We start from the raw sequence: 23,399 nt of genomic DNA on the forward strand, positions 1-23,399 counted from the left end.
CTTCCCCGTCATAGTTATCAGAAGACTCTACAATGTCTGGTTCAATGAAAATGTTGACCTAAATCATGGGTTTACTCATCATCTGTAAATGTAATAAGGAATACATGTATTAAACTAAATAATAATAAATATAACAATGCTGTGGACGTAATATGATCAGCAGTGTATGCAGTGTGTAGATGAGTGGAGACAGTGTTGTCTGGTGAAAACAGATCAACAACCAAAAGGTGGAGGAAGCCAGCCTGCCACAGGGTTCAATTCTCGGGCCGACTATTTTCTCTGTATAGATCAATGATGTCGCTCTTGCTGCAGGTGATTTTCTGATCCACCTCTACGCAGACGACACCAGTCTGTATACTTCTGGACACTGTGTTAACAAACCTCTAAACGAACTTCAATGCCATACAGCATTGAAGTGGCCTCCACCTGCTCTTAAATGCCGGTAAAACTTAATGCATGCTCTTCAACCGATCGCTGCCCATACCCGCCCGCCTGACTAGCATCACTACTCTGGACGGTTCTGACCTAGAATATGTGGACAACTACAAATACCTAGGTGTCTGTTTAGACTGTAAACTCTCCTTCCAAACTCACATTAAGCAACTCCAATCCAAAATTAAATCTAGAATCGGCTTCCTTTTTCGTAATAAAGCCTCCTCCACTCATGCTGCTAAACATACCCTCGTAAAACTGATTATCTTACCGATCCTTGGCTTTGGCAATGTCATTTACAAAATAGCCTTCAAAACTCTACTCAGCAAATTGGATGTAGTCTATCACAGTGGCATTTGTTTTCTCACCAAAGCCCCATATACTACCCACCACTGCGACCTGTATGCTCTCATTGGCTGGCCCTTGCTTCATATTTGTCGCCAAACCCACTGTCTCCAGGTCATCTAGAAGTGTTTGCTATGTAAAGCCCCGCCTTATCTCAGCTCACTGGTCACGATAGCTGCACCCACCCATAGCACACGCTCCAGCAGGTATATCTCACTTGTCATCCCCAAAGCCAACACCTTCTTTGGCCACCTTTCCTTCCAGTTCTCTGCTGCCAATGACTGGAACGAATTGCAAAAATTGCTGAAGCTGGAGACTTATATCTCCCTCACTAACTTTAAGCACCAGCTGTCAGAGCAGCTTACTGATCATTGCACCTGTACATAGCCCATCTGTAAATAGCCCACCCAGCTCCCTCATCACCATATCGTTATTTATTTTGTTCTTTTGCACCCCAGTATCTCTACTTGAACATCATCATCTGCACATCTATCACAACAGTGTTAATGCTAATTTGTTATTATTTTGCCACTATGGCCTATTTATTGCCTTACCTCCCTAATCTTACTACATTTACACACACTGTATATAGATTTTTCTATTGTGTTATTGGCTGTATGTTTGTTTATTCCATGTGTAACTGTGTTTTTGTTTTTTGTCGCACTGCTTTGCTTTGTCTTGGCCAGGTCGCAGTTGTAAATGAAAACTTGTTCTCGATCTGGCCTATCTGGTTAAATAAAGGTGAAATAAAAATAAATAAAACATTCATTATGTTATTGAATTAAACCATGCAACAATTAATCCATTAATACCCTGGGGCACCACAGAAGCATTAATTTACATAGAGCAGTTATCTCCCGACTCAACTCACTTAAAGATCTTTAATATCAATAGCAGTCAATTATTAATTGTCACCTCAATCGGTCTCATTTTCTGCACGAACCCCATCTAATATGTTGAATCAGCAATACACAACTTGGCTTAATTATGTATTTACTAAATACCTAAATAATCACACAGAAGTACATATATATATACACATTATAGATCACACATGGACTACTAATCACGTCATGAATATCCCCTATTGGGCTAACCCTAGATGACGGCTGGCTACACAAAGGAAAGGGGTTGGGTTTGAATGAAAGAAAGTGAAGAGTGAGGGACAAAGCGATTGGGTCTTTCGGACCTTGAGAAGCTATGCTACCATAAATACAGATTCTTATTCATTCTAATAACCGCCGATTCGGAAAAGGAAAATGCAGGATATGTATAATTACTCTGAGCAACCCTTCGATAGATGGGTCAAAGATGGAAAACTGGTTAACCCAGTAGAAATAGTCATTGTCCTTTGAAGAATATTTCTGGTCATAGTGTTGTAGAGCGGATACGTTACAGTATCGTTCTTCTGAGATTGTCTGTCCTTTCCTAGTTTTCGTACATTTACAGCTGCATCTAGGATGTATCTCTTCTTCAGTGAATAATCATTCAAAGTTCATACCACATTGCCATAATCAGCTCGTATTCTGGGTGGTCTAGTCGAAATTCACCAGCGTTGTGATTGTCACCTCCATATTGAAATTCACCCTTTTAAACATATGGAAACCAGTCCCCATGTCATCGGGAACTAAATGTGAATTTCATTAGGTTGCAGTTGAAATTAGCCCTTTTAAACGTATGGACACTAGTCCTCACGTCGTCGGGAACTAAAGTTGACTTTTGTCAATGTTATTTTTTTTACTGTGGGAAGGGAGTGTTTCATTGTTCTCAACCAATGTCTGATCACTTGGGCGTGGCCACTGAGTGAGCATAGTTTACTTATGAAAACAATTATCTCATTTAGAAGCTAAAATTACATTTAATCTTTTTACAAATAGTTTTGTATTTAAAGATTTAAATTGCACAACAATTCCATGTGAATCTGAGAATGTGTAGACTTTCCAAGATACGATTTATGTCATCCTATCATCAGATATAATGTCCCAGACAACTAATCTGACATCATATTCTTTAAGTACCAATGGACACTTTCAACTGGTTGAGAAAGGGAAATATTGTTCCATTCCCCAACCTTTTGATGTTACCATAGTCTCTCTATGTTAACCAAGGGCTTTCCAATAGTCCATTCTGTAGAGTGGAGAGAAAAGGGGCAAAGGTATTTATGGAGGGGTCATAAACGCAACTGGGAGAAGTCATGACAGGGGTACAAGCTGTTAAGAAGACTTTTAGACCAAGACTTGGCGCTCCAGTACAGCTTGCTGTGCGGTAGCTGAGGGAACAGTCTATGACTTGGGTGGCTGGAGTCTTTGACAATTTGTAGGGTCTTCCTCTGACACCGCCTGGTATAGAGGTTCTGAATAGTCCGTAAGCTTGGCCTCAGTGATGTACTGGGCCATATGCTACCTCTCTAGCACCTTGCGGTCGGAGGCCGAGCAGTTGCCATACCAGTCTGGATGCTCTCGATGGTGCAGCTGTAGAACTTTTTGAGGATCTGAGGACCCATGCCCAATCTTTTCAGTCTTCTGAGGGTGAATAGGCATTGTCGTGCCCTCTTCACGTCTTTCTACAAATCCATTATTGTGGGAGCACCTCTATGAGCATGAATTAGGCTGTTTGGGAAGGTTTGATAACCTAAGTAACCGTCTTACACATTGTTTGAAGCCCAATATATTGGCTTACAGTAGCTACTGTAGTAGGTAAAAGATGTGTGCTGGAAACCCTTGGTAGAGCATTGGGTGAAGTAGGCATTGTGGTGCTCCTGAATTTCCTTTATTTTTTGGCTTCAGAACAATGTCTACATAAAACATAGTTAATTTGTTTAATATATACTGTGCTTGACAACATTCTCACTTACAAACATTGCCAGCATATAACATTGGGCAAAAAAATGTTGTATTTCATTAAATTACTATGTTTTAAACTCACAAGTTTTCATCTGTGATGCACCGAATCCTGGGCCAATTCTTCAGCTGCATTGGTTTCCTCTTCCTGTATCCGATTGGTTACTTACTGTTTAATGTGTTGTGATTACTGTAGGGGGAGCAGGTGGCAGCCTATGACGTGGTTCCTACCATGCGGCCTGTGGTGCTGATGGGGCCCTCACTGAAGGGCTTAGAGGTAAGTGGCCCCTACACACACTACCGGGAAATAACCTGACAAAGATCCTTGCAGGATCGAAACGTTTGTTTCAACTGGTGTAGACTTTACATTGAAATGCTTCTGAATCCCTACAATGCAGAGTTAAAAACGAATAATAATAAATCAAATAGAAAATAACACGAGCAGTAAAATACACAAGAATGGAGCTATATACAGGGATCAATGTGCAGAGGTAAGAGGTACTTGAGGTTGATATGTACATGAAGGCAGGGTAAAGAGTCTAGGCATCCGGATAGATATTTATAAGGTATTTGAGGTAGCTATGTACATGAAGACAGGGTAAAGTGACTACACATCAGGATAGATAATAATATGGTATTTTAGGTAGATATGTACATGAAGGCAGGGTAAAGTGACTAGGCATCAGGATAGATATATGTAGAATATATTGTGTATATGTATATTATGTAGAAGATGGCGTCGACGGAGATAGCAGCATCGCGACTTGCTCTTAGGAAACTTTGCAGTATTTCTATTTTTTATATTATCAGCTCAGGAAATGTTTTGTGTTAATACACACTCCCGGGTAGAACTACTGGATATTAGAGTAACGATAACTCACCAGAACTACCAGTATTACGACCAGGAATATGACTTCCCTGGAGTTTCTGTGGACAGGTGTCTTTTATACAGGTAACAATTTCAAACAGGTGCAGTTAATACAGATAATGAGTGGAGAACAGGAGGGCGAATCGCATCTCTGCATGTCTGGCAGACATATCAGTGTGGATGACGGATCACCACCTCAAGCTGAACCTCGGCAAGACGGAGCTGCTCTTCCTCCCGGGGAAGGACTGCCCGTTCCATGATCTCGCCATCACGGTTGACAACTCCATTGTGTCCTCCTCCCAGAGCGCCAAGAACCTTGGCGTGATCCTGGACAACACCCTGTCGTTCTCAACCAACATCAAGGCGGTGGCCCGTTCCTGTAGGTTCATGCTCTACAACATCCGCAGAGTACGACCCTGCCTCACACAGGAAGCGGCGCAGGTCCTAATCCAGGCACTTGTCATCTCCCGTCTGGATTACTGCAACTCGCTGTTGGCTGGGCTCCCTGCCTGTGCCATTAAACCCCTTCAACTCATCCAGAACGCCGCAGCCCGTCTGGTGTTCAACCTTCCCAAGTTCTCTCACGTCACCCCGCTCCTCCGTTCTCTCCACTGGCTTCCAGTTGAAGCTCGCATCCGCTACAAGACCATGGTGCTTGCCTACGGAGCTGTGAGGGGAACGGCACCTCAGTACCTCCAGGCTCTGATCAGGCCCTACACCCAAACAAGGGCACTGCGTTCATCCACCTCTGGCCTGCTCGCCTCCCTACCACTGAGGAAGTACAGCTCCCGCTCAGCCCAGTCAAAACTGTTCGCTGCTCTGGCCCCCCAATGGTGGAACAAACTCCCTCACGACGCCAGGACAGCGGAGTCAATCACCACCTTCCGGAGACACCTGAAACCCCACCTCTTTAAGGAATACCTAGGATAGGATAAGTATTCCCTCTCACCCCCCCCTTTAAGATTTAGATGCACTATTGTAAAGTGACTGTTCCACTGGATGTCATAAGGTGAATGCACCAATTTGTAAATCGCTCTGGATAAGAGCGTCTGCTAAATGACTTAAATGTAAATGTAAATGTTAAAGAAAAAGGTCTGTGAGAGCCAGAAGTCTTACTGGTTGGTAGGTGATCAAATACATATGTCATGCAATAAAATGGTAATTAATTACTTAAAAATCCTACAAGGTGATTTTCTGGATTTTTCTTTTAGATTCCGTCGCTCACAGTTGAAGTGTATATATGATAAAAATTACAGACCTCTACATGCTTTGTATGTAGGAAAACCTGCAAAATGTATCAAATACTTGTTCTGCCCACTGTACTTCCAAAGTTGTGGCAAAATGGCTTAAGGACAACAAAGTCAAGGTATAGGACATTTGTGGGCAGAACTGAAATAAACGTGTGCGAGCAAGGAGGCCTAAAAACCTGACTCCGTTACACCAGCTCTGTCAGGAGGAATGGGCCAAAATGCATCCAACTTATTGTGGGAAGCTTGTGGAAGGCTACCCAAAACGTTTGCACCAAGTTAAACAATTTAAAGGCAATGCTACCAAATACTAATTGAGTGTATGTAAACTTCTGACCCATTGGAAATGTGATGATAGAAATAAAAGCTGAAATAAATCATTCTCTCTACTATTATTCTGACATTTCACATTCTTAAAATAAAGTGGTGATCATATCTGACTTAAAACAGGGAATTTTTACTAGGATTAAATGTCAGGAATTGTTTAAATGTATATGGCTAAGATGTATGTAAAACTTCCGACTTCAACTGTATATATTTTAGAATAAGGCTGTAATGTAACAAAATGTGCAAAGTCAATGGGTTTGAATTATTTCTGAATGCACTGTACATGTGATGGAGGAGCCATCTGATGTTACATACTGTCCATGTGATGGAGGAGCCATCTGATGTTACATACTGTCCATGTGATGGAGGAGCCATCTGATGTTACATACTGTCCATGTGATGGAGGAGCCATCTGATGTTACATACTGTCCATGTGATGGAGGAGCCATCTGATGTTACATACTGTACATGTGATGGAGGAGCCATCTGATGTTACATACTGTCCATGTGATGGAGGAGCCATCTGATGTTACATACTGTCCATGTGATGGAGGAGCCATCTGATGTTACATACTGTCCATGTGATGGAGGAGCCATCTGATGTTACATACTGTCCATGTGATGGAGGAGCCATCTGATGTTACATACTGTACATGTGATGGAGGAGCCATCTGATGTTACATACTGTCCATGTGATGGAGGAGCCATCTGATGTTACATACTGTCCATGTGATGGAGGAGCCATCTGATGTTACATACTGTACATGTGATGGAGGAGCCATCTGATGTTACATACTGTACATACTCTGATGTTACATGTGATGGAGGAGCCATCTGATGTTACATACTGTACATGTGATGGAGGAGCCATCTGATGTTACATACTGTACATGTGATGGAGGAGCCATCTGATGTTACATACTGTACATGTGATGGAGGAGCCATCTGATGTTACATACTGTCCATGTGATGGAGGAGCCATCTGATGTTACATACTGTCCATGTGATGGAGGAGCCATCTGATGTTACATACTGTACATGTGATGGAGGAGCCATCTGATGTTACATACTGTACATGTGATGGAGGAGCCATCTGATGTTACATACTGTACATGTGATGGAGGAGCCATCTGATGTTACATACTGTACATGTGATGGAGGGTGTTTCTGTGTGATCCTAGGTAACAGACATGATGCAGAAAGCACTCTTCGACTTTTTAAAACACAGATTTGAAGGGAGGTGAGTTATACAGGTTGTATCAACTGTGGATTTGACAATAAATAAAATATACATATTGTTTATCCAAAAGTTTTAACTTCAACTAAAATATCACGTTTTCTCTGTGTTTCTCAGAATTACTATAACTCGTGTGACTGCAGACATCGCTCTAGCGAAGCGGTCCATACTCAACAACCCCAACAAGAAAGCCCTGATGGACCGCTCAAACACACGCTCTAACCTAGGTAAGGTATCTAACCCCAGCCCTAATCCTCTAACCCCAACCCCCGTAATCCTAACTGTGTCATGGTAACTAATCTAGATTAAAGTATGGGCTAACACACCTTACCACAGGAACTAACACATTCGCTAAACTCACCAGAAAACTTAACAGTTAATTTCCTTTTTGTTTGTCTAGAACCCTGTGGGTCATAATGTTCGCTAATAATGTACTATTGCTGGCTGGCTATTGATCAGTTACTTGCACAGTAGATTATTGTTGATTTGGGGTTGGGTCTCAAAATAATCAGAACACTTACAGGTACCATACTTTACAATACAATATTATAGCAACCATATTTTAAAATACAATGTTATAGAAATCAAATCAAATGTATTTATATAGCCCTTCGTACATCAGCTGATATATCAACGTGCTGTACAGAAACCCTGCCTAAAAACCCAAACAGCAAGCAATGCAGGTGTAGAAGCACGGTGGCTAGGAAAAACTCCCTAGAAAGGCCAAAACCTAGGAAGAAACCTAGAGAGGAACCGGGCTATGTGGTGTGGCCAGTCCTCTTCTGGCTGTGCCGGGTGGAGATTATAAAAGAACATGGCCAAGATGTTCAAATGTTCATACGTAGAATGTATGCACACATGACTGTAAGTCGCTTTGGATAAAAGCGTCTGCTAAATGGCATATATTATTATTATTATATTATTCATAAATTACCAGCATGGTCCAATAATAATAAGGCAGAACAGTTGAAACTGGAGCAGCAGCACGGCCAGGTGGACTGGAGACAGCAAGGAGTCATCATGTCAGGTAGTCCTGAGGCATGGTCCTAGGGCTCAGGTCCTCCGAGAGAGAGAAAGAAAGAGAGAAAGAGAGAATTAGAGAGAGCACACTTAAATTAACACAGGACACCGAATAGGACAGGAGAAGTACTCCAGATATAACAAACTGACCCTAGCCCCCCGACACCATAAACTACTGCAGCATAAATACTGGAGGCTGAGACAGGAGGGGTCAGGAGACACTGTGGCCCCATCCGAAGACACCCCCGGACAGGGCCAAACAGGAAGGATATAACCCACCCACTTTGCCAAAGCACAGCCCCCACACCACTAGAGGGTTATCTTCAACCACCAACTTACCATCCTGAGACAAGGCTGAGTATAGCCCACAAAGATCTCCGCCACGGCACAACCCAAGGGGGAGGCGCCAACCCAGACAGGATGATCACATCAAGAAACCATACAGTGATCGGTCAGGTTTATAAAATAAATATTACACCCAATCAGAACAGGTTTATATCGGGGTAATGCCCATACCCAGTCAGAGCAGGTTTATATCGGGGTAATGCCAATACCCAATCAGAACAGGTTAATGTCGGGGTAATGCCCATACCCAATCAAACCTGGTTTATGTCGGGGTAATGTCCATACTCAATCAAACCAGGTTTATATCGGGGTAATGTCCATACCCTAACAGACCAGGTTTATATCGGGGTAATGCCCATACCCAATCAGACCAGGTTTATATCGGGGTAATGCCCATACCCAATCAGACCAGGTTTATATCGGGGTAATGCCCATACCCAATCAGACCAGGTTTATATCGGGGTAATGTCCATACCCTAACAGACCAGGTTTATATCGGGGTAATGTCCATACCCTAACAGACCAGGTTTATATCGGGGTAATGTCCATACCCTAACAGACCAGGTTTATATCGGGGTAATGTCCATACCCAATCAAATCGGGTTTATATCGGGGTAATGTCCATACCCTAACAGACCAGGTTTATATCGGGGTAATGTCCATACCCTAACAGACCAGGTTTATATCGGGGTAATGTCCATTCCCAAACAGACCAGGTTTATATTGAGGTAATGTATCATACCACATCAGAACAGGGTTGATAATGAGGTAATGTATCATACCCGGTTCCACCTGTCACTAGAGACCGTCCTAGAGACATTAATGACACTCAGTGTGTTCAATTTACTCATTATGATTTCCCTGTTAAAAGATGCGTTTTCTGTTGCCCTTTGCAGAAGCTTGAATTATTTACTATGTTCGTTCGTTTCCTGAGTGAGTTTTCGAAACCTAGTGTTTGTTGGTTTTTCAAGTGAACTGTGATCTTGCGGTTTCCTTTTCTCAGTGAAGTACTATGTTATGTCACACACCCAATCAGGACAGGGTCTACAGTATATTGACTAACCTAACTGTACAGTAGTGGGAAAGTAATTAACTTGGTTCTTTACCCCCTGTCCCTCTCTTTGCTGTCTGGTTCCAGATACTGCTGGTATGTACAATACTACTAATATTATATAGTACATTAACCATAGTGTAAGCAGGTGTATGACTAAAACAGTGTTAGCTCATTTGAGTCTGACCCTCTTCCTCACTGCTGTTCAAAGAGCAATTGTTGAGAAACCCTCCCACTGGTCTACGTGTAGATTGTTCTGTATAGAAACCCTCCCACTGGTCTACGTGTAGATTGTTCTGTATAGAAACCCTCCCACTGGTCTACGTGTAGACTGTTCTGTATAGAAACCCTCCCACTGGTCTACGTGTAGACTGTTCTATATAGAAACCCTCCTTCACTTTAAGAAGCCAGTGACACTTTAAGAAGCCAGAGCCACTTTAAGAAGCCAGTGCCACTTTAAGAAGCCAGAGCCACTTTAAGAAGCCAGAGCCACTTTAAGAAGCCAGTGCCACTTTAAGAAGCCAGTGCCACTTTAAGAAGTCAGTGCCCTTTTAAGAAGCCAGTGCCCTTTAAAGAAGCCAGTGCCCTTTAAAGAAGCCAGTGCCCTTTTCAGAAGCCAGAGCCACTTTAAGAAGCCAGTGACACTTTAAGAAGCCAGAGACACTTTAAGAAGCCAGCGCCCTTTTAAGAAGCCAGCGCCCTTTTAAGAAGCCAGCGCCCTTTTAAGAAGCCAGTGCCCTTTTCAGAAGCCAGAGCCACTTTAAGAAGCCAGAGCCACTTTAAGAAGCCAGAGCCACTTTAAGAAGCCAGAGCCACTTTAAGAAGCCAGAGACACTTTCAGAAGACAGCGCCCTTTTTAGAAGCCAGCGCCACTTTAACAAGCCAGTGCCCTTTTTAGAAGCCAGCACCCTTTTAAGAAGCTAGTGCCCCTTTTGAAGAAAGCGCCCTTTTAAGAAGCCAGCGCCCTTTTAAGAAGCCAGTGCCCTTTTAAGAAGCCAGTGCCCTTTTAAGAAGCTGGTGCCCTTTTAAGAAGCCGGTGCCCTTTTAAGAAGCCGGTGCCCTTTTTAGAAGCCAGTGCCCTTTTAAGAAGCCGGTGCCCTTTTAAGAAGCCGGTGCCCTTTTAAGAAGCCGGTGCCCTTTTAAGAAGCCAGTGCCCTTTTAAGAAGCCAGTGCCCTTTTAAGAAGCCAGTGCCCTTTTTAGAAGCCCGTGCAACTTTAAGAGCTCTGTTGCATTATTGCCATAACCATGCTAGAAACTCAGTTTGTAGTTGCATTTTTTAAATGATGCAACTCTTGCAATTTTAGGAGTTAAGAAATAAACATGTTAGCTCTGGAAAGCCCCTTTTTAAATGCAGCCATAGAAACTGCTTTGGGCTCCCGAGTGGTGCAGTGGTCTAAGGCACTGCATCTCAGTGCAAGAGGCATCACTACAGTCCCTGGTTTGATTCCAGGCTATATCACATCCGGCCGTGTTTAGGAGTCCCATAGGACAGTGCACAATTGGCCCAGCGTCGTCCGGGTTTGCCCGGGGTAGGTGCGCCATTGTAAATAAGAATTTGTTCTTAAGTTACTTGCCAAGTTAAAGAAACGTTAAATATGCATTTCCCCTGTGATTGTAACTAGAAACAGGCTTTATATTAATTCATTATTGGATAACTGAATACAGTTTGACTTGTCTTTCCTTTCACACATTCCTTGTAACTCTATGGCACACCCCTGGGGAGGCGTGCCTCACACTTTGAAAACCTCTGCTCTAGACTGTGCTGTATAAAAGGACACAGTAGATGTGATCATTTATCCTGTAACATTTCGATACGTCAGGGCTTGTTTAGAAAGCTTAGGGTTTGATTGGAGGGTTAATTCATGGAGGTTTTAGTGACCACCATGCTCCATGTCTCTGCAGCCCAAATCCAGGGGGAGGTGGAGCGGATCTTTGAGCTAGCCCGGAGCCTACAACTGGTGGTTCTGGATGCAGACACAGTGAACCACCCCATCCAGCTGTCTAAAACATCTCTGGCCCCCATCCTGGTCTACATCAAGGTCTCCTCCCCCAAGGTAAGGTTCCTCAAAGCTGGGTTAGTAAAGGTTCCACACAGCTGGGTTAGTAAAGGTTCTATACAGCTGGGTTAGTAAAGGTTCTATTCAGCTGGGTTAGTAAAGGTTCCTCGCAGATGGGTTAGTAAGTGTACTATACAGCTGGGTTAGTAAGTGTACTATACAGCTGGGTTAGTGAGTGTACTATACAGCTGGGTTAGTAAAGGTACTATACAGCTGGGTTAGTACATGTACTATACAGCTGGGTTAGTAAAGGTACTATACAGCTGGGTTACTAAAGGTACTATACAGCTGGGTTAGTAAAGGTACTATACAGCTGGGTTAGTAAAGGTTCTATTCAGCTGGGTTAGTAAAGGTTCCTCGCAGCTGGGTTAGTAAGTGTACTATACAGCTGGGTTAGTAAGTGTACTATACAGCTGGGTTAGTGAGTGTACTATACAGCTGGGTTAGTGAGTGTACTATACAGCTGGGTTAGTACATGTACTATACAGCTGGGTTAGTAAAGGTACTATACAGCTGGGTTAGTAAAGGTACTATACAGCTGGGTTAGTAAAGGTTCTATTCAGCTGGGTTAGTTTTTATTTAAAATTTTTATTTCACCTTTATTTAACCAGGTAGGCTAGTTGAGAACAAGTTCTCATTTACAACTGTAACCTGGCCAAGATAAAGCATAGCAGTGTGAACAGACAACAACACAGAGTTACACATGGAGTAAACAATAAACAAGTCAATAACACAGTATAAAAAAAGAAAAAGAGTCTATATACATTGTGTGCAAAAAGCATGAGGAGGTAGGTGAATAATTACAATTTTGCATATTAACAAAGGAGTGATAAATGATCAGATGGTCATGTGCAGTCAGAGATACTGATGTGCAGAAAAATAAATAAATAAAAACAGTATGGGGATGAGGTAGGTAAATTGGGTGGGCTATTTACCGATGGACTATGAACAGCTGCAGCGATCGGTTAGCTGCTCAGATAGCAGATGGTGAGGGAGATAAAAGTCTCCAACTTCAGCGATTTTTGCAATTCGTTTCAGTCACAGGCAGCAGAGAACTGGAAGGAAAGGCAGCCATATGAGGTGTTGGCTTTAGGGATGATCAGTGGATCACTTGCTGGAGCGCGTGCTACGTGTGGGTGTTGCCATCACGACCAGTGAACTGAGATAAGGCGGAACTTTACCTAGCATGGACCTGTAGATGACCTGGAGCTGGCGGCGAATATGTAGCGAGGGCCAGCCGACTAGAGCATACAGGTCGCAGTGGTGGGTGGTATAAGGTGCTTTAGTAACAAAACGAATGGCACTGTGATAAAATGCATCCAGTTTGCTGAGTAGAGTATTGGAAGCTATTTTGTAGATGACATCGCCCGAAGTCGAGGATCGGTAGGATAGTCAGTTTTACTAGGGTAAGTTTGGTGGTGTTAGTGAAGGAGGCTTTGTTGCGGAATCGAAAGCAGACTCTAGATTTGATTTTAGATTGGAGATGTTTGATATGAGTCTGGAAGGAGAGTTTACTGTCTAGCCAGACACCTAGGTACTTATAGATGTCCACATATTGTAGGTCGGAACCATCCAGGGTGGTGATGCTAGTCGTGCGTGCGGGTGCAGGCAGCGAATGGTTGAAAAGCATGCATTTGGTTTTACTAGCGTTTTAGAGCAGTTGGAGGCCACGGAAGGAGTGTTGTATGGCATTGAAGCTTGTTTGGAGGTTAGATAGCACAGTGTCCAAGGAAGGGCCAGAAGTCGAAAGCCTTGCCCAGGTCGATGAAGACGGCTGCACAGTACTGTCTTTTATCGATGGTGGTTATGATATCGTTTAATAAAGGTTCCTGACAGCTGGGTTAGTAAAGGTTCTATTCAGATGGGTTAGTAAAGGTTTTTGACAGCTGGGTTAGTAAATGTTCTATTCAGCTGGGTTTGTAAAGGTTCCTGACAGCTGGGTTAGTAAAGGTTCCTGACAGCTGGGTTAGTAAAGGTTCCTGACAGCTGGGTTAGTAAAGGATCCTGACAGCTGGGTTAGTAAAGGTTCCTGACAGCTGGGTTAGTAAAGGTTCTATTCAGCTGGGTTAGTAAAGGTTCTATTCAGCTGGGTTAGTAAAGGTTCCTGACAGCTGGGTTAGTAAATGTTCTATTCGCTGGGTTAGTAAAGGTTCCTGACAGCTGGGTTAGTAAAGGTTCCTGACAGCTGGGTTAGTAAAGGTTCCTGACAGCTGGGTTAGTAAAGGTTCCTGACAGCTGGGTTAGTAAAGGTTCCTGACAGCTGGGTTAGTAAAGGTTCCTGACAGCTGGGTTAGTAAAGGTTCCTGACAGCTGGGTTAGTAAAGGTTCCTGACAGCTGGGTTAGTAAAGGTTCCTGACAGCTGGGTTAGTAAAGGTTCCTGACAGCTGGGTTAGAAAAGGTTCCTGACAGCTGGGTTAGTAAAGGTTCCTGACAGCTGGGTTAGTAAAGGTTCCTTACAGCTGGGTTAGTAAAGGTTCCTGACAGCTGGGTTAGTAAAGGTTCCTGACAGCTGGGTTAGTAAAGGTTCCTGACAGCTGGGTTAGTAAAGGTTCCTGACAGCTGGGTTTGTAAAGGTTCCTGACAGCTGGGTTTGTAAAGGTTCTATTCAGCTGGGTTAGTAAAGGTTCTATTCAGCTGGGTTAGTAAAGGTTCTATTCAGCTGGGTTAGTAAAGGTTCCTGACAGCTGGGTTAGTAAAGGTGCTATTCGCTGGGTTAGTAAAGGTTCTATTCAGCTGGGTTAGTAAAGGTTCCTGACAGCTGGGTTAGTAAAGGTTCATGACAGCTGGGTTAGTAAAGGTTCCTGACAGCTGGGTTAGTAAAGGTTCCTGACAGCTGGGTTAGTAAAGGTTCCTGACAGCTGGGTTAGTAAAGGTTCCTGACAGCTGGGTTAGTAAAGGTTCCTGACAGCTGGGTTAGTAAAGGTTCCTGACAGCTGGGTTAGTAAAGGTTCCTGACAGCTGGGTTAGTAAAGGTTCCTGACAGCTGGGTTAGTAAAGGTTCCTGACAGCTGGGTTAGTAAAGGTTCCTGACAGGTGGGTTAGTAAAGGTTCTATTCAACTGGATTAGTAAAGGTTCTATTCAGCTGGGTTAGTAAAGGTTCTATTCAACTGGGTTAGTAAAGGTTCTATTCAGCTGAGTTAGTAAAGGTTCTATTCAGCTGGGTTAGTAAAGGTTCCTGACAGCTGGGTTAGTAAAGGTTCTATTCAGCTGGGTTAGTAAAGGTTCCTGACAGCTGGGTTAGTAAAGGTTCCTGACAGCTGGGTTAGTAAAGGTTCCTGACAGCTGGGTTAGTAAAGGTTCCTGACAGCTGGGTTAGTAAAGGTTCCTGACAGCTGGGTTAGTAAAGGTTCCTGACAGCTGGGTTAGTAAATGTTCCTGACAGCTGGGTTAGTAAAGGTTCCTGACAGCTGGGTTAGTAAAGGTTCCTGACAGCTGGGTTAGTAAAGGTTCCTGACAGCAGGGTTAGTAAAGGTTCCTGACAGCTGGGTTAGAAAAGGTTCCTGACAGCTGGGTTAGTAAAGGTTCCTGACAGCTGGGTTAGTAAAGGTTCCTGACAGCTGGGTTAGTAAAGGTTCCTGACAGCTGGGTTAGTAAAGGTTCTATTCAGCTGGGTTAGTAAAGGTTCTATTCAGCTGGGTTAGTAAAGGTTCTATTCAGCTGGGTTAGTAAAGGTTCCTGACAGCTGGGTTAGTAAAGGTTCTATTCAGCTGGGTTAGTAAAGGTTCTATTCAGCTGGGTTAGTAAAGGTTCTATTCAGCTGGGTTAGTAAAGGTTCTATTCAGCTGGGTTAGTAAAGGTTCTATTCAGCTGGGTTAGTAAAGGTTCCTGACAGCTGGGTTAGTAAAGGTTCCTGACAGCTGGGTTAGTAAAGGTTCTATTCAGCTGGGTTAGTAAAGGTTCTATTCACCTGGGTTAGTAAAGGTTCTATTCAGCTGGGTTAGTAAAGGTTCCTGACAGCTGGGTTAGTAAAGGTTCCTGACAGCTGGGTTAGTAAAGGTTCTATTCAGCTGGGTTAGTAAAGGTTCTATTCAGATGGGTTAGTAAAGGTTCCTGACAGCTGGGTTAGTAAAGGTTCTATTCAGCTGGGTTAGTAAAGGTTCCTGACAGCTGGGTTAGTAAAGGTTCCTTACAGCTGGGTTAGTAAAGGTTCCTGACAGCTGGGTTAGTAAAGGTTCCTGACAGCTGGGTTAGTAAAGGTTCCTGACAGCTGGGTTAGTAAAGGTTCCTGACAGCTGGGTTTGGTTTCCTGACAGCTGGGTTTGTAAAGGTTCTATTCAGCTGGGTTAAAAGGTTCTGACAGCTGGGTTAGTAAAGGTTCTATTCAGCTGGGTTAGTAAAGGTTCTATGGGTTAGTAAAGGTGCATTCAGCTGGGTTAGTAAAGGTTCTATTCAGCTGGGTTAGTAAAGGTTCCTGACAGCTGGGTTAGTAAAGGTTCTATGACAGCTGGGTTAGTAAAGGTTCTGACAGCTGGGTTAGTAAAGGTTCCTGACAGCTGGGTTAGTAAAGGTTCCTGACAGCTGGGTTAGTAAAGGTTCCTGACAGCTGGGTTAGTAAAGGTTCCTGACAGCTGGGTTAGTAAAGGTTCCTGACAGCTGGGTTAGTAAAGGTTCCTGACAGCTGGGTTAGTAAAGGTTCTGACAGCTGGGTTAGTAAAGGTTCCTGACAGCTGGGTTAGTAAAGGTTCTATTCAACTGACTATTCAGCTGGGTTAGTAAAGGTTCTATTCAGCTGGGTTAGTAAAGGTTCTATTCAGCTGGGTTTCTATTCAGCTGGGTTAGTAAAGGTTCCTGACAGCTGGGTTAGTAAAGGTTCTATTCAGCTGGGTTAGTAAAGGTTCCTGACAGCTGGGTTAGTAAAGGTTCCTGACAGCTGGGTTAGTAAAGGTTCCTGAAGTAAAGGTTCTGACAGCTGGGTTAGTAAAGGTTCCTGACAGCTGGGTTTGTAAAGGTTCTATTCAGCTGGGTTAGTAAAGGTTCCTGACAGCTGGGTTAGTAAAGGTTCCTGACAGCTGGGTTAGTAAATGTTCCTGACAGCTGGGTTAGTAAAGGTTCCTGACAGCTGGGTTAGTAAAGGTTCCTGACAGCTGGGTTAGTAAAGGTTCCTGACAGCTGGGTTAGTAAAGGTTCCTGACAGCTGGGTTAAAAGGTTCCTGACAGCTGGGTTAGTAAAGGTTCCTGACAGCTGGGTTAGTAAAGGTTCCTGACAGCTGGGTTAGTAAAGGTTCCTGACAGCTGGGTTAGTAAAGGTTCCTGACAGCTGGGTTAGTAAAGGTTCTATTCAGCTGGGTTAGTAAAGGTTCTATTCAGCTGGGTTAGTAAAGGTTCTATTCAGCTGGGTTAGTAAAGGTTCCTGACAGCTGGGTTAGTAAAGGTTCTATTCAGCTGGGTTAGTAAAGGTTCTATTCAGCTGGGTTAGTAAAGGTTCTATTCAGCTGGGTTAGTAAAGGTTCTATTCAGCTGGGTTAGTAAAGGTTCTATTCAGCTGGGTTAGTAAAGGTTCCTGACAGCTGGGTTAGTAAAGGTTCCTGACAGCTGGGTTAGTAAAGGTTCTATTCAGCTGGGTTAGTAAAGGTTCCTGACAGCTGGGTTAGTAAAGGTTCTATTCGCTGGGTTAGTAAAGGTTCTATTCAGCTGGGTTAGTAAAGGTTCTATTCAGCTGGGTTAGTAAAGGTTCCTGACAGCTGGGTTAGTAAAGGTTCCTGACAGCTGGGTTAGTAAAGGTTCTATTCAGCTGGGTTAGTAAAGGTTCTATTCACCTGGGTTAGTAAAGGTTCTATTCAGCTGGGTTAGTAAAGGTTCCTGACAGCTGGGTTAGTAAAGGTTCCTGACAGCTGGGTTAGTAAAGGTTCTATTCAGCTGGGTTAGTAAAGGTTCTATTCAGCTGGGTTAGTAAAGGTTCCTGACAGCTGGGTTAGTAAAGGTTCTATTCAGCTGGGTTAGTAAAGGTTCCTGACAGCTGGGTTAGTACAGGTTCCTTACAGCTGGGTTAGTAAAGGTTCCTGACAGCTGGGTTAGTAAAGGTTCCTGACAGCTGGGTTAGTAAAGGTTCCTGACAGCTGGGTTAGTAAAGGTTCCTGACAGCTGGGTTTGTAAAGGTTCCTGACAGCTGGGTTTGTAAAGGTTCTATTCAGCTGGGTTAGTAAAGGTTCTATTCAGCTGGGTTAGTAAAGGTTCTATTCAGCTGGGTTAGTAAAGGTTCCTGACAGCTGGGTTAGTAAAGGTGCTATTCGCTGGGTTAGTAAAGGTTCTATTCAGCTGGGTTAGTAAAGGTTCCTGACAGCTGGGTTAGTAAAGGTTCATGACAGCTGGGTTAGTAAAGGTTCCTGACAGCTGGGTTAGTAAAGGTTCCTGACAGCTGGGTTAGTAAAGGTTCCTGACAGCTGGGTTAGTAAAGGTTCCTGACAGCTGGGTTAGTAAAGGTTCCTGACAGCTGGGTTAGTAAAGGTTCCTGACAGCTGGGTTAGTAAAGGTTCCTGACAGCTGGGTTAGTAAAGGTTCCTGACAGGTGGGTTAGTAAAGGTTCTATTCAACTGGATTAGTAAAGGTTCTATTCAGCTGGGTTAGTAAAGGTTCTATTCAACTGGGTTAGTAAAGGTTCTATTCAGCTGAGTTAGTAAAGGTTCTATTCAGCTGGGTTAGTAAAGGTTCCTGACAGCTGGGTTAGTAAAGGTTCTATTCAGCTGGGTTAGTAAAGGTTCCTGACAGCTGGGTTAGTAAAGGTTCCTGACAGCTGGGTTAGTAAAGGTTCCTGACAGCTGGGTTAGTAAAGGTTCCTGACAGCTGGGTTTGTAAAGGTTCTATTCAGCTGGGTTAGTAAAGGTTCCTGACAGCTGGGTTAGTAAAGGTTTCCTGACAGCTGGGTTAGTAAAGGTTCCTGACAGCTGGGTTAGTAAAGGTTCCTGACAGCTGGGTTAGTAAAGGTTCCTGACAGCTGGGTTAGTAAATGTTCCTGACAGCTGGGTTAGTAAAGGTTCCTGACAGCTGGGTTAGTAAAGGTTCCTGACAGCTGGGTTAGTAAAGGTTCCTGACAGCAGGGTTAGTAAAGGTTCCTGACAGCTGGGTTAGAAAAGGTTCCTGACAGCTGGGTTAGTAAAGGTTCCTGACAGCTGGGTTAGTAAAGGTTCCTGACAGCTGGGTTAGTAAAGGTTCCTGACAGCTGGGTTAGTAAAGGTTCTATTCAGCTGGGTTAGTAAAGGTTCTATTCAGCTGGGTTAGTAAAGGTTCTATTCAGCTGGGTTAGTAAAGGTTCCTGACAGCTGGGTTAGTAAATGTTCTATTCAGCTGGGTTAGTAAAGGTTCTATTCAGCTGGGTTAGTAAAGGTTCTATTCAGCTGGGTTAGTAAAGGTTCTATTCAGCTGGGTTAGTAAAGGTTCTATTCAGCTGGGTTAGTAAAGGTTCCTGACAGCTGGGTTAGTAAAGGTTCCTGACAGCTGGGTTAGTAAAGGTTCTATTCAGCTGGGTTAGTAAAGGTTCTATTCACCTGGGTTAGTAAAGGTTCTATTCAGCTGGGTTAGTAAAGGTTCCTGACAGCTGGGTTAGTAAAGGTTCCTGACAGCTGGGTTAGTAAAGGTTCTATTCAGCTGGGTTAGTAAAGGTTCTATTCAGCTGGGTTAGTAAAGGTTCCTGACAGCTGGGTTAGTAAAGGTTCTATTCAGCTGGGTTAGTAAAGGTTCCTGACAGCTGGGTTAGTACAGGTTCCTTACAGCTGGGTTAGTAAAGGTTCCTGACAGCTGGGTTAGTAAAGGTTCCTGACAGCTGGGTTAGTAAAGGTTCCTGACAGCTGGGTTAGTAAAGGTTCCTGACAGCTGGGTTTGTAAAGGTTCCTGACAGCTGGGTTTGTAAAGGTTCTATTCAGCTGGGTTAGTAAAGGTTCTATTCAGCTGGGTTAGTAAAGGTTCTATTCAGCTGGGTTAGTAAAGGTTCCTGACAGCTGGGTTAGTAAAGGTGCTATTCGCTGGGTTAGTAAAGGTTCTATTCAGCTGGGTTAGTAAAGGTTCCTGACAGCTGGGTTAGTAAAGGTTCATGACAGCTGGGTTAGTAAAGGTTCCTGACAGCTGGGTTAGTAAAGGTTCCTGACAGCTGGGTTAGTAAAGGTTCCTGACAGCTGGGTTAGTAAAGGTTCCTGACAGCTGGGTTAGTAAAGGTTCCTGACAGCTGGGTTAGTAAAGGTTCCTGACAGCTGGGTTAGTAAAGGTTCCTGACAGCTGGGTTAGTAAAGGTTCCTGACAGCTGGGTTAGTAAAGGTTCCAGCTGGGTTAGTAAATGTTCCTGACAGCTGGGTTAGTAAAGGTTCCTGACAGCTGGGTTAGTAAAGGTTCAGCTGGGTTAGTAAATGTTCCTGACAGCTGGGTTAGTAAAGGTTCCTGACAGCTGGGTTAGTAAAGGTTCCTGACAGCTGGGTTAGTAAAGGTTCCTGACAGCTGGGTTAGTAAAGGTTCCTGACAGCTGGGTTAGTAAAGGTTCCTGACAGCTGGGTTAGTAAAGGTTCCTGACAGCTGGGTTAGTAAAGGTTCCTGACAGCTGGGTTAGTAAATGTTCCTGACAGCTGGGTTAGTAAAGGTTCCTGACAGCTGGGTTAGTAAAGGTTCCTGACAGCTGGGTTAGTAAAGGTTCCTGACAGCTGGGTTAGTAAAGGTTTCCTGACAGCTGGGTTAGTAAAGGTTCCTGACAGCTGGGTTCCTGAGCTGGGTTAAAAAGGTTCCTGACAGCTGGGTTAGTAAAGGTTCCTGACAGCTGGGTTAGTAAAGGTTCCTGACAGCTGGGTTAGTAAGCTGGGTTAGGTTCTATTCAGCTGGGTTAGTAAAGGTTCTATTCAGCTGGGTTAGTAAAGGTTCTATTCAGCTGGGTTAGTAAAGGTTCCTGACAGCTGGGTTAGTAAAGGTTCTATTCAGCTGGGTTAGTAAAGGTTCTATTCAGCTGGGTTAGTAAAGGTTCTATTCAGCTGGGTTAGTAAAGGTTCTATTCAGCTGGGTTAGTAAAGGTTCTATTCAGCTGGGTTAGTAAAGGTTCCTGACAGCTGGGTTAGTAAAGGTTCCTGACAGCTGGGTTAGTAAAGGTTCTATTCAGCTGGGTTAGTAAAGGTTCTATTCAGCTGGGTTAGTAAAGGTTCTATTCAGCTGGGTTAGTAAAGGTTCCTGACAGCTGGGTTAGTAAAGGTTCCTGACAGCTGGGTTAGTAAAGGTTCTATTCAGCTGGGTTAGTAAAGGTTCTATTCAGCTGGGTTAGTAAAGGTTCCTGACAGCTGGGTTAGTAAAGGTTCTATTCAGCTGGGTTAGTAAAGGTTCCTGACAGCTGGGTTAGTAAAGGTTCCTGACAGCTGGGTTAGTAAAGGTTCCTGACAGCTGGGTTAGTAAAGGTTCCTGACAGCTGGGTTAGTAAAGGTTCCTGACAGCTGGGTTAGTAAAGGGTCCTGACAGCTGGGTTAGTAAAGGTTCCTGACAGCTGGGTTAGTAAAGGTTCCTGACAGCTGGGTTAGTAAAGGTTCCTGACAGCTGGGTTAGTAAAGGTTCCTGACAGCTGGGTTAGTAAAGGTTCCTGACAGCTGGGTTAGTAAAGGTTCCTGACAGCTGGGTTTGTAAAGGTTCCTGACAGCTGGGTTAGTAAAGGTTCCTGACAGCTGGGTTAGTAAAGGTTCTATTCAGCTGGGTTAGTAAAGGTTCTATTCAGCTGGGTTTGTAAAGGTTCTATTCAGCTGGGTTAGTAAAGGTTCTATTCAGCTGGGTTAGTAAAGGTTATATTCAGCTGGGTTAGTAAAGGTTCTATTCAGCTGGGTTAGTAAAGGTTCTATTCAGCTGGGTTAGTAAAGGTTCCTGACAGCTGGGTTAGTAAAGGTTCCTGACAGCTGGGTTAGTAAAGGTTCCTGACAGCTGGGTTAGTAAAGGTTCCTGACAGCTGGGTTAGTAAAGGTTCCTGACAGCTGGGTTAGTAAAGGTTCCTGACAGCTGGGTTAGTAAAGGTTCTATTCAGCTGGGATAGTAAAGGTTCCTGACAGCTGGGTTAGTAAAGGTTCCTGACAGCTGGGTTAGTAAAGGTTCTATTCACCTGGGTTAGTAAAGGTTCTATTCAGCTGGGTTAGTAAAGGTTCTATTCAGCTGGGTTAGTAAAGGTTCCTGGCAGCTGGGTTAGTAAAGGTTCTATTCAGCTGGGTTAGTAAAGGTTCTATTCAGATGGGTTAGTAAAGGTTCCTGACAGCTGGGTTAGTAAAGGTTCTATTCAGCTGGGTTAGTAAAGGTTCTATTCAGCTGGGTTAGTAAAGGTTCCTGACAGCTGGGTTAGTAAAGGTTCTCATCAGCTGGGTTAGTAAAGGTTCCTGACAGCTGGGTTAGTAAAGGTTCTATTCGCTGGGTTAGTAAAGGTTCTATTCAGTTGGGTTAGTAAAGGTTCTATTCAGCTGGGTTAGTAAAGGTTCTATTCAGCTGGGTTAGTAAAGGTTCCTGACAGCTGGGTTAGTAAAGGTTCCTGGCAGCTGGGTTAGTAAAGGTTCTATTCAGCTGGGTTAGTAAAGGTTCTATTCAGATGGGTTAGTAAAGGTTCCTGACAGCTGGGTTAGTAAAGGTTCTATTCAGCTGGGTTAGTAAAGGTTCTATTCAGCTGGGTTAGTTCCTGACAGCTGGGTTTGTAAAGGTTCCTGACAGCTGGGTTAGTAAAGGTTCCTGACAGCTGGGTTTGTAAAGGTTCCTGACAGCTGGGTTAGTAAAGGTTCCTGACAGCTGGGTTAGTAAAGGTTCCTGACAGCTGGGTTAGTAAAGGTTCCTGACAGCTGGGTTAGTAAAGGTTCCTGACAGCTGGGTTAGTAAAGGTTCCTGACAGCTGGGTTAGTAAAGGTTCCTGACAGCTGGGTTAGTAAAAAGGTTCCTGACAGCTGGGTTAGTAAAGGTTCTATTCTGACAGCTGGGTTAGTAAAGGTTCTATTCAGATGGGTTAGTAAAGGTTCTGATTCTGACAGCTGGGTTAGTAAAGGTTCTATTCAGCTGGGTTAGTAAAGGTTCTATTCAGCTGGGTTAGTAAAGGTTCCTGACAGCTGCTGGTTAGTAAAGGTTCCTGACATTCAGCTGGGTTAGTAAAGGTTCCTGACAGCTGGGTTAGTAAAGGTTCTGACAGCTGGGTTAGTAAAGGTTCCTGACAGCTGGGTTAGTAAAGGTTCCTGACAGCTGGGTTAGTAAAGGTTCTGACAGCTGGGTTAGTAAAGGTTCTGACAGCTGGGTTAGTAAAGGTTCCTGACAGCTGGGTTAGTAAACAGCTGTTCCTGACAGCTGGGTTAGTAAAGGTTCTATTCAGCTGGGTTACATTCAGCTGGGTTAGTAAAGGTTCTCCTGACAGCTGGGTTAGTAAAGGTTCCTGACAGCTGGGTTAGTAAAGGTTCCTGACAGCTGGGTTAGTAAAAGGTTCCAGCTGACAGCTGGGTTAGTAAAGGTTCCTGACAGCTGGGTTAGTAAAGGTTCCTGACAGCTGGGTTAGTAAAGGTTCCTGACAGCTGGGTTAGTAAAGGTTCTATTCAGCTGACAGCTGGGTTAGTAAAGGTTCCTGACAGCTGGGTTTGTAAAGGTTCTATTCTGAGTAAAGGTTCTACAGCTGGGTTAGTAGCTGGGTTTGGGTTAGTAAAGGTTCCTGACAGCTGGGTTAGTAA

At 43.8% G+C, this 23,399-nt stretch overlaps 1 protein-coding gene across 7 annotated transcripts in view; it reads left to right on the forward strand.

Annotated features, from left to right (window-relative positions):
- cacnb2b (calcium channel, voltage-dependent, beta 2b) overlaps positions 1-23,399 on the forward strand; it is a 140,718-nt gene that overhangs the window by 38,156 nt on the left and 79,163 nt on the right. For 6 of the 7 annotated variants that reach the window (XM_046348234.1, XM_046348237.1, XM_046348238.1 and 3 more), the window contains exons 7-11: positions 3,814-3,894; positions 7,241-7,299; positions 7,414-7,523; positions 9,800-9,808; positions 11,616-11,767. In XM_046348234.1, coding sequence (XP_046204190.1) covers positions 3,814-3,894; positions 7,241-7,299; positions 7,414-7,523; positions 9,800-9,808; positions 11,616-11,767 — 411 coding nt within the window. The remainder of the gene's footprint in view (positions 1-3,813; positions 3,895-7,240; positions 7,300-7,413; positions 7,524-9,799; positions 9,809-11,615; positions 11,768-23,399) is intronic. The other variant, XM_046348235.1, reaches the window with a different exon arrangement.

Source organism: Oncorhynchus gorbuscha, linkage group LG04 (assembly GCF_021184085.1).
Source record: "Oncorhynchus gorbuscha isolate QuinsamMale2020 ecotype Even-year linkage group LG04, OgorEven_v1.0, whole genome shotgun sequence".
In the NCBI taxonomy this organism is placed as follows: domain Eukaryota; kingdom Metazoa; phylum Chordata; class Actinopteri; order Salmoniformes; family Salmonidae; genus Oncorhynchus; species Oncorhynchus gorbuscha.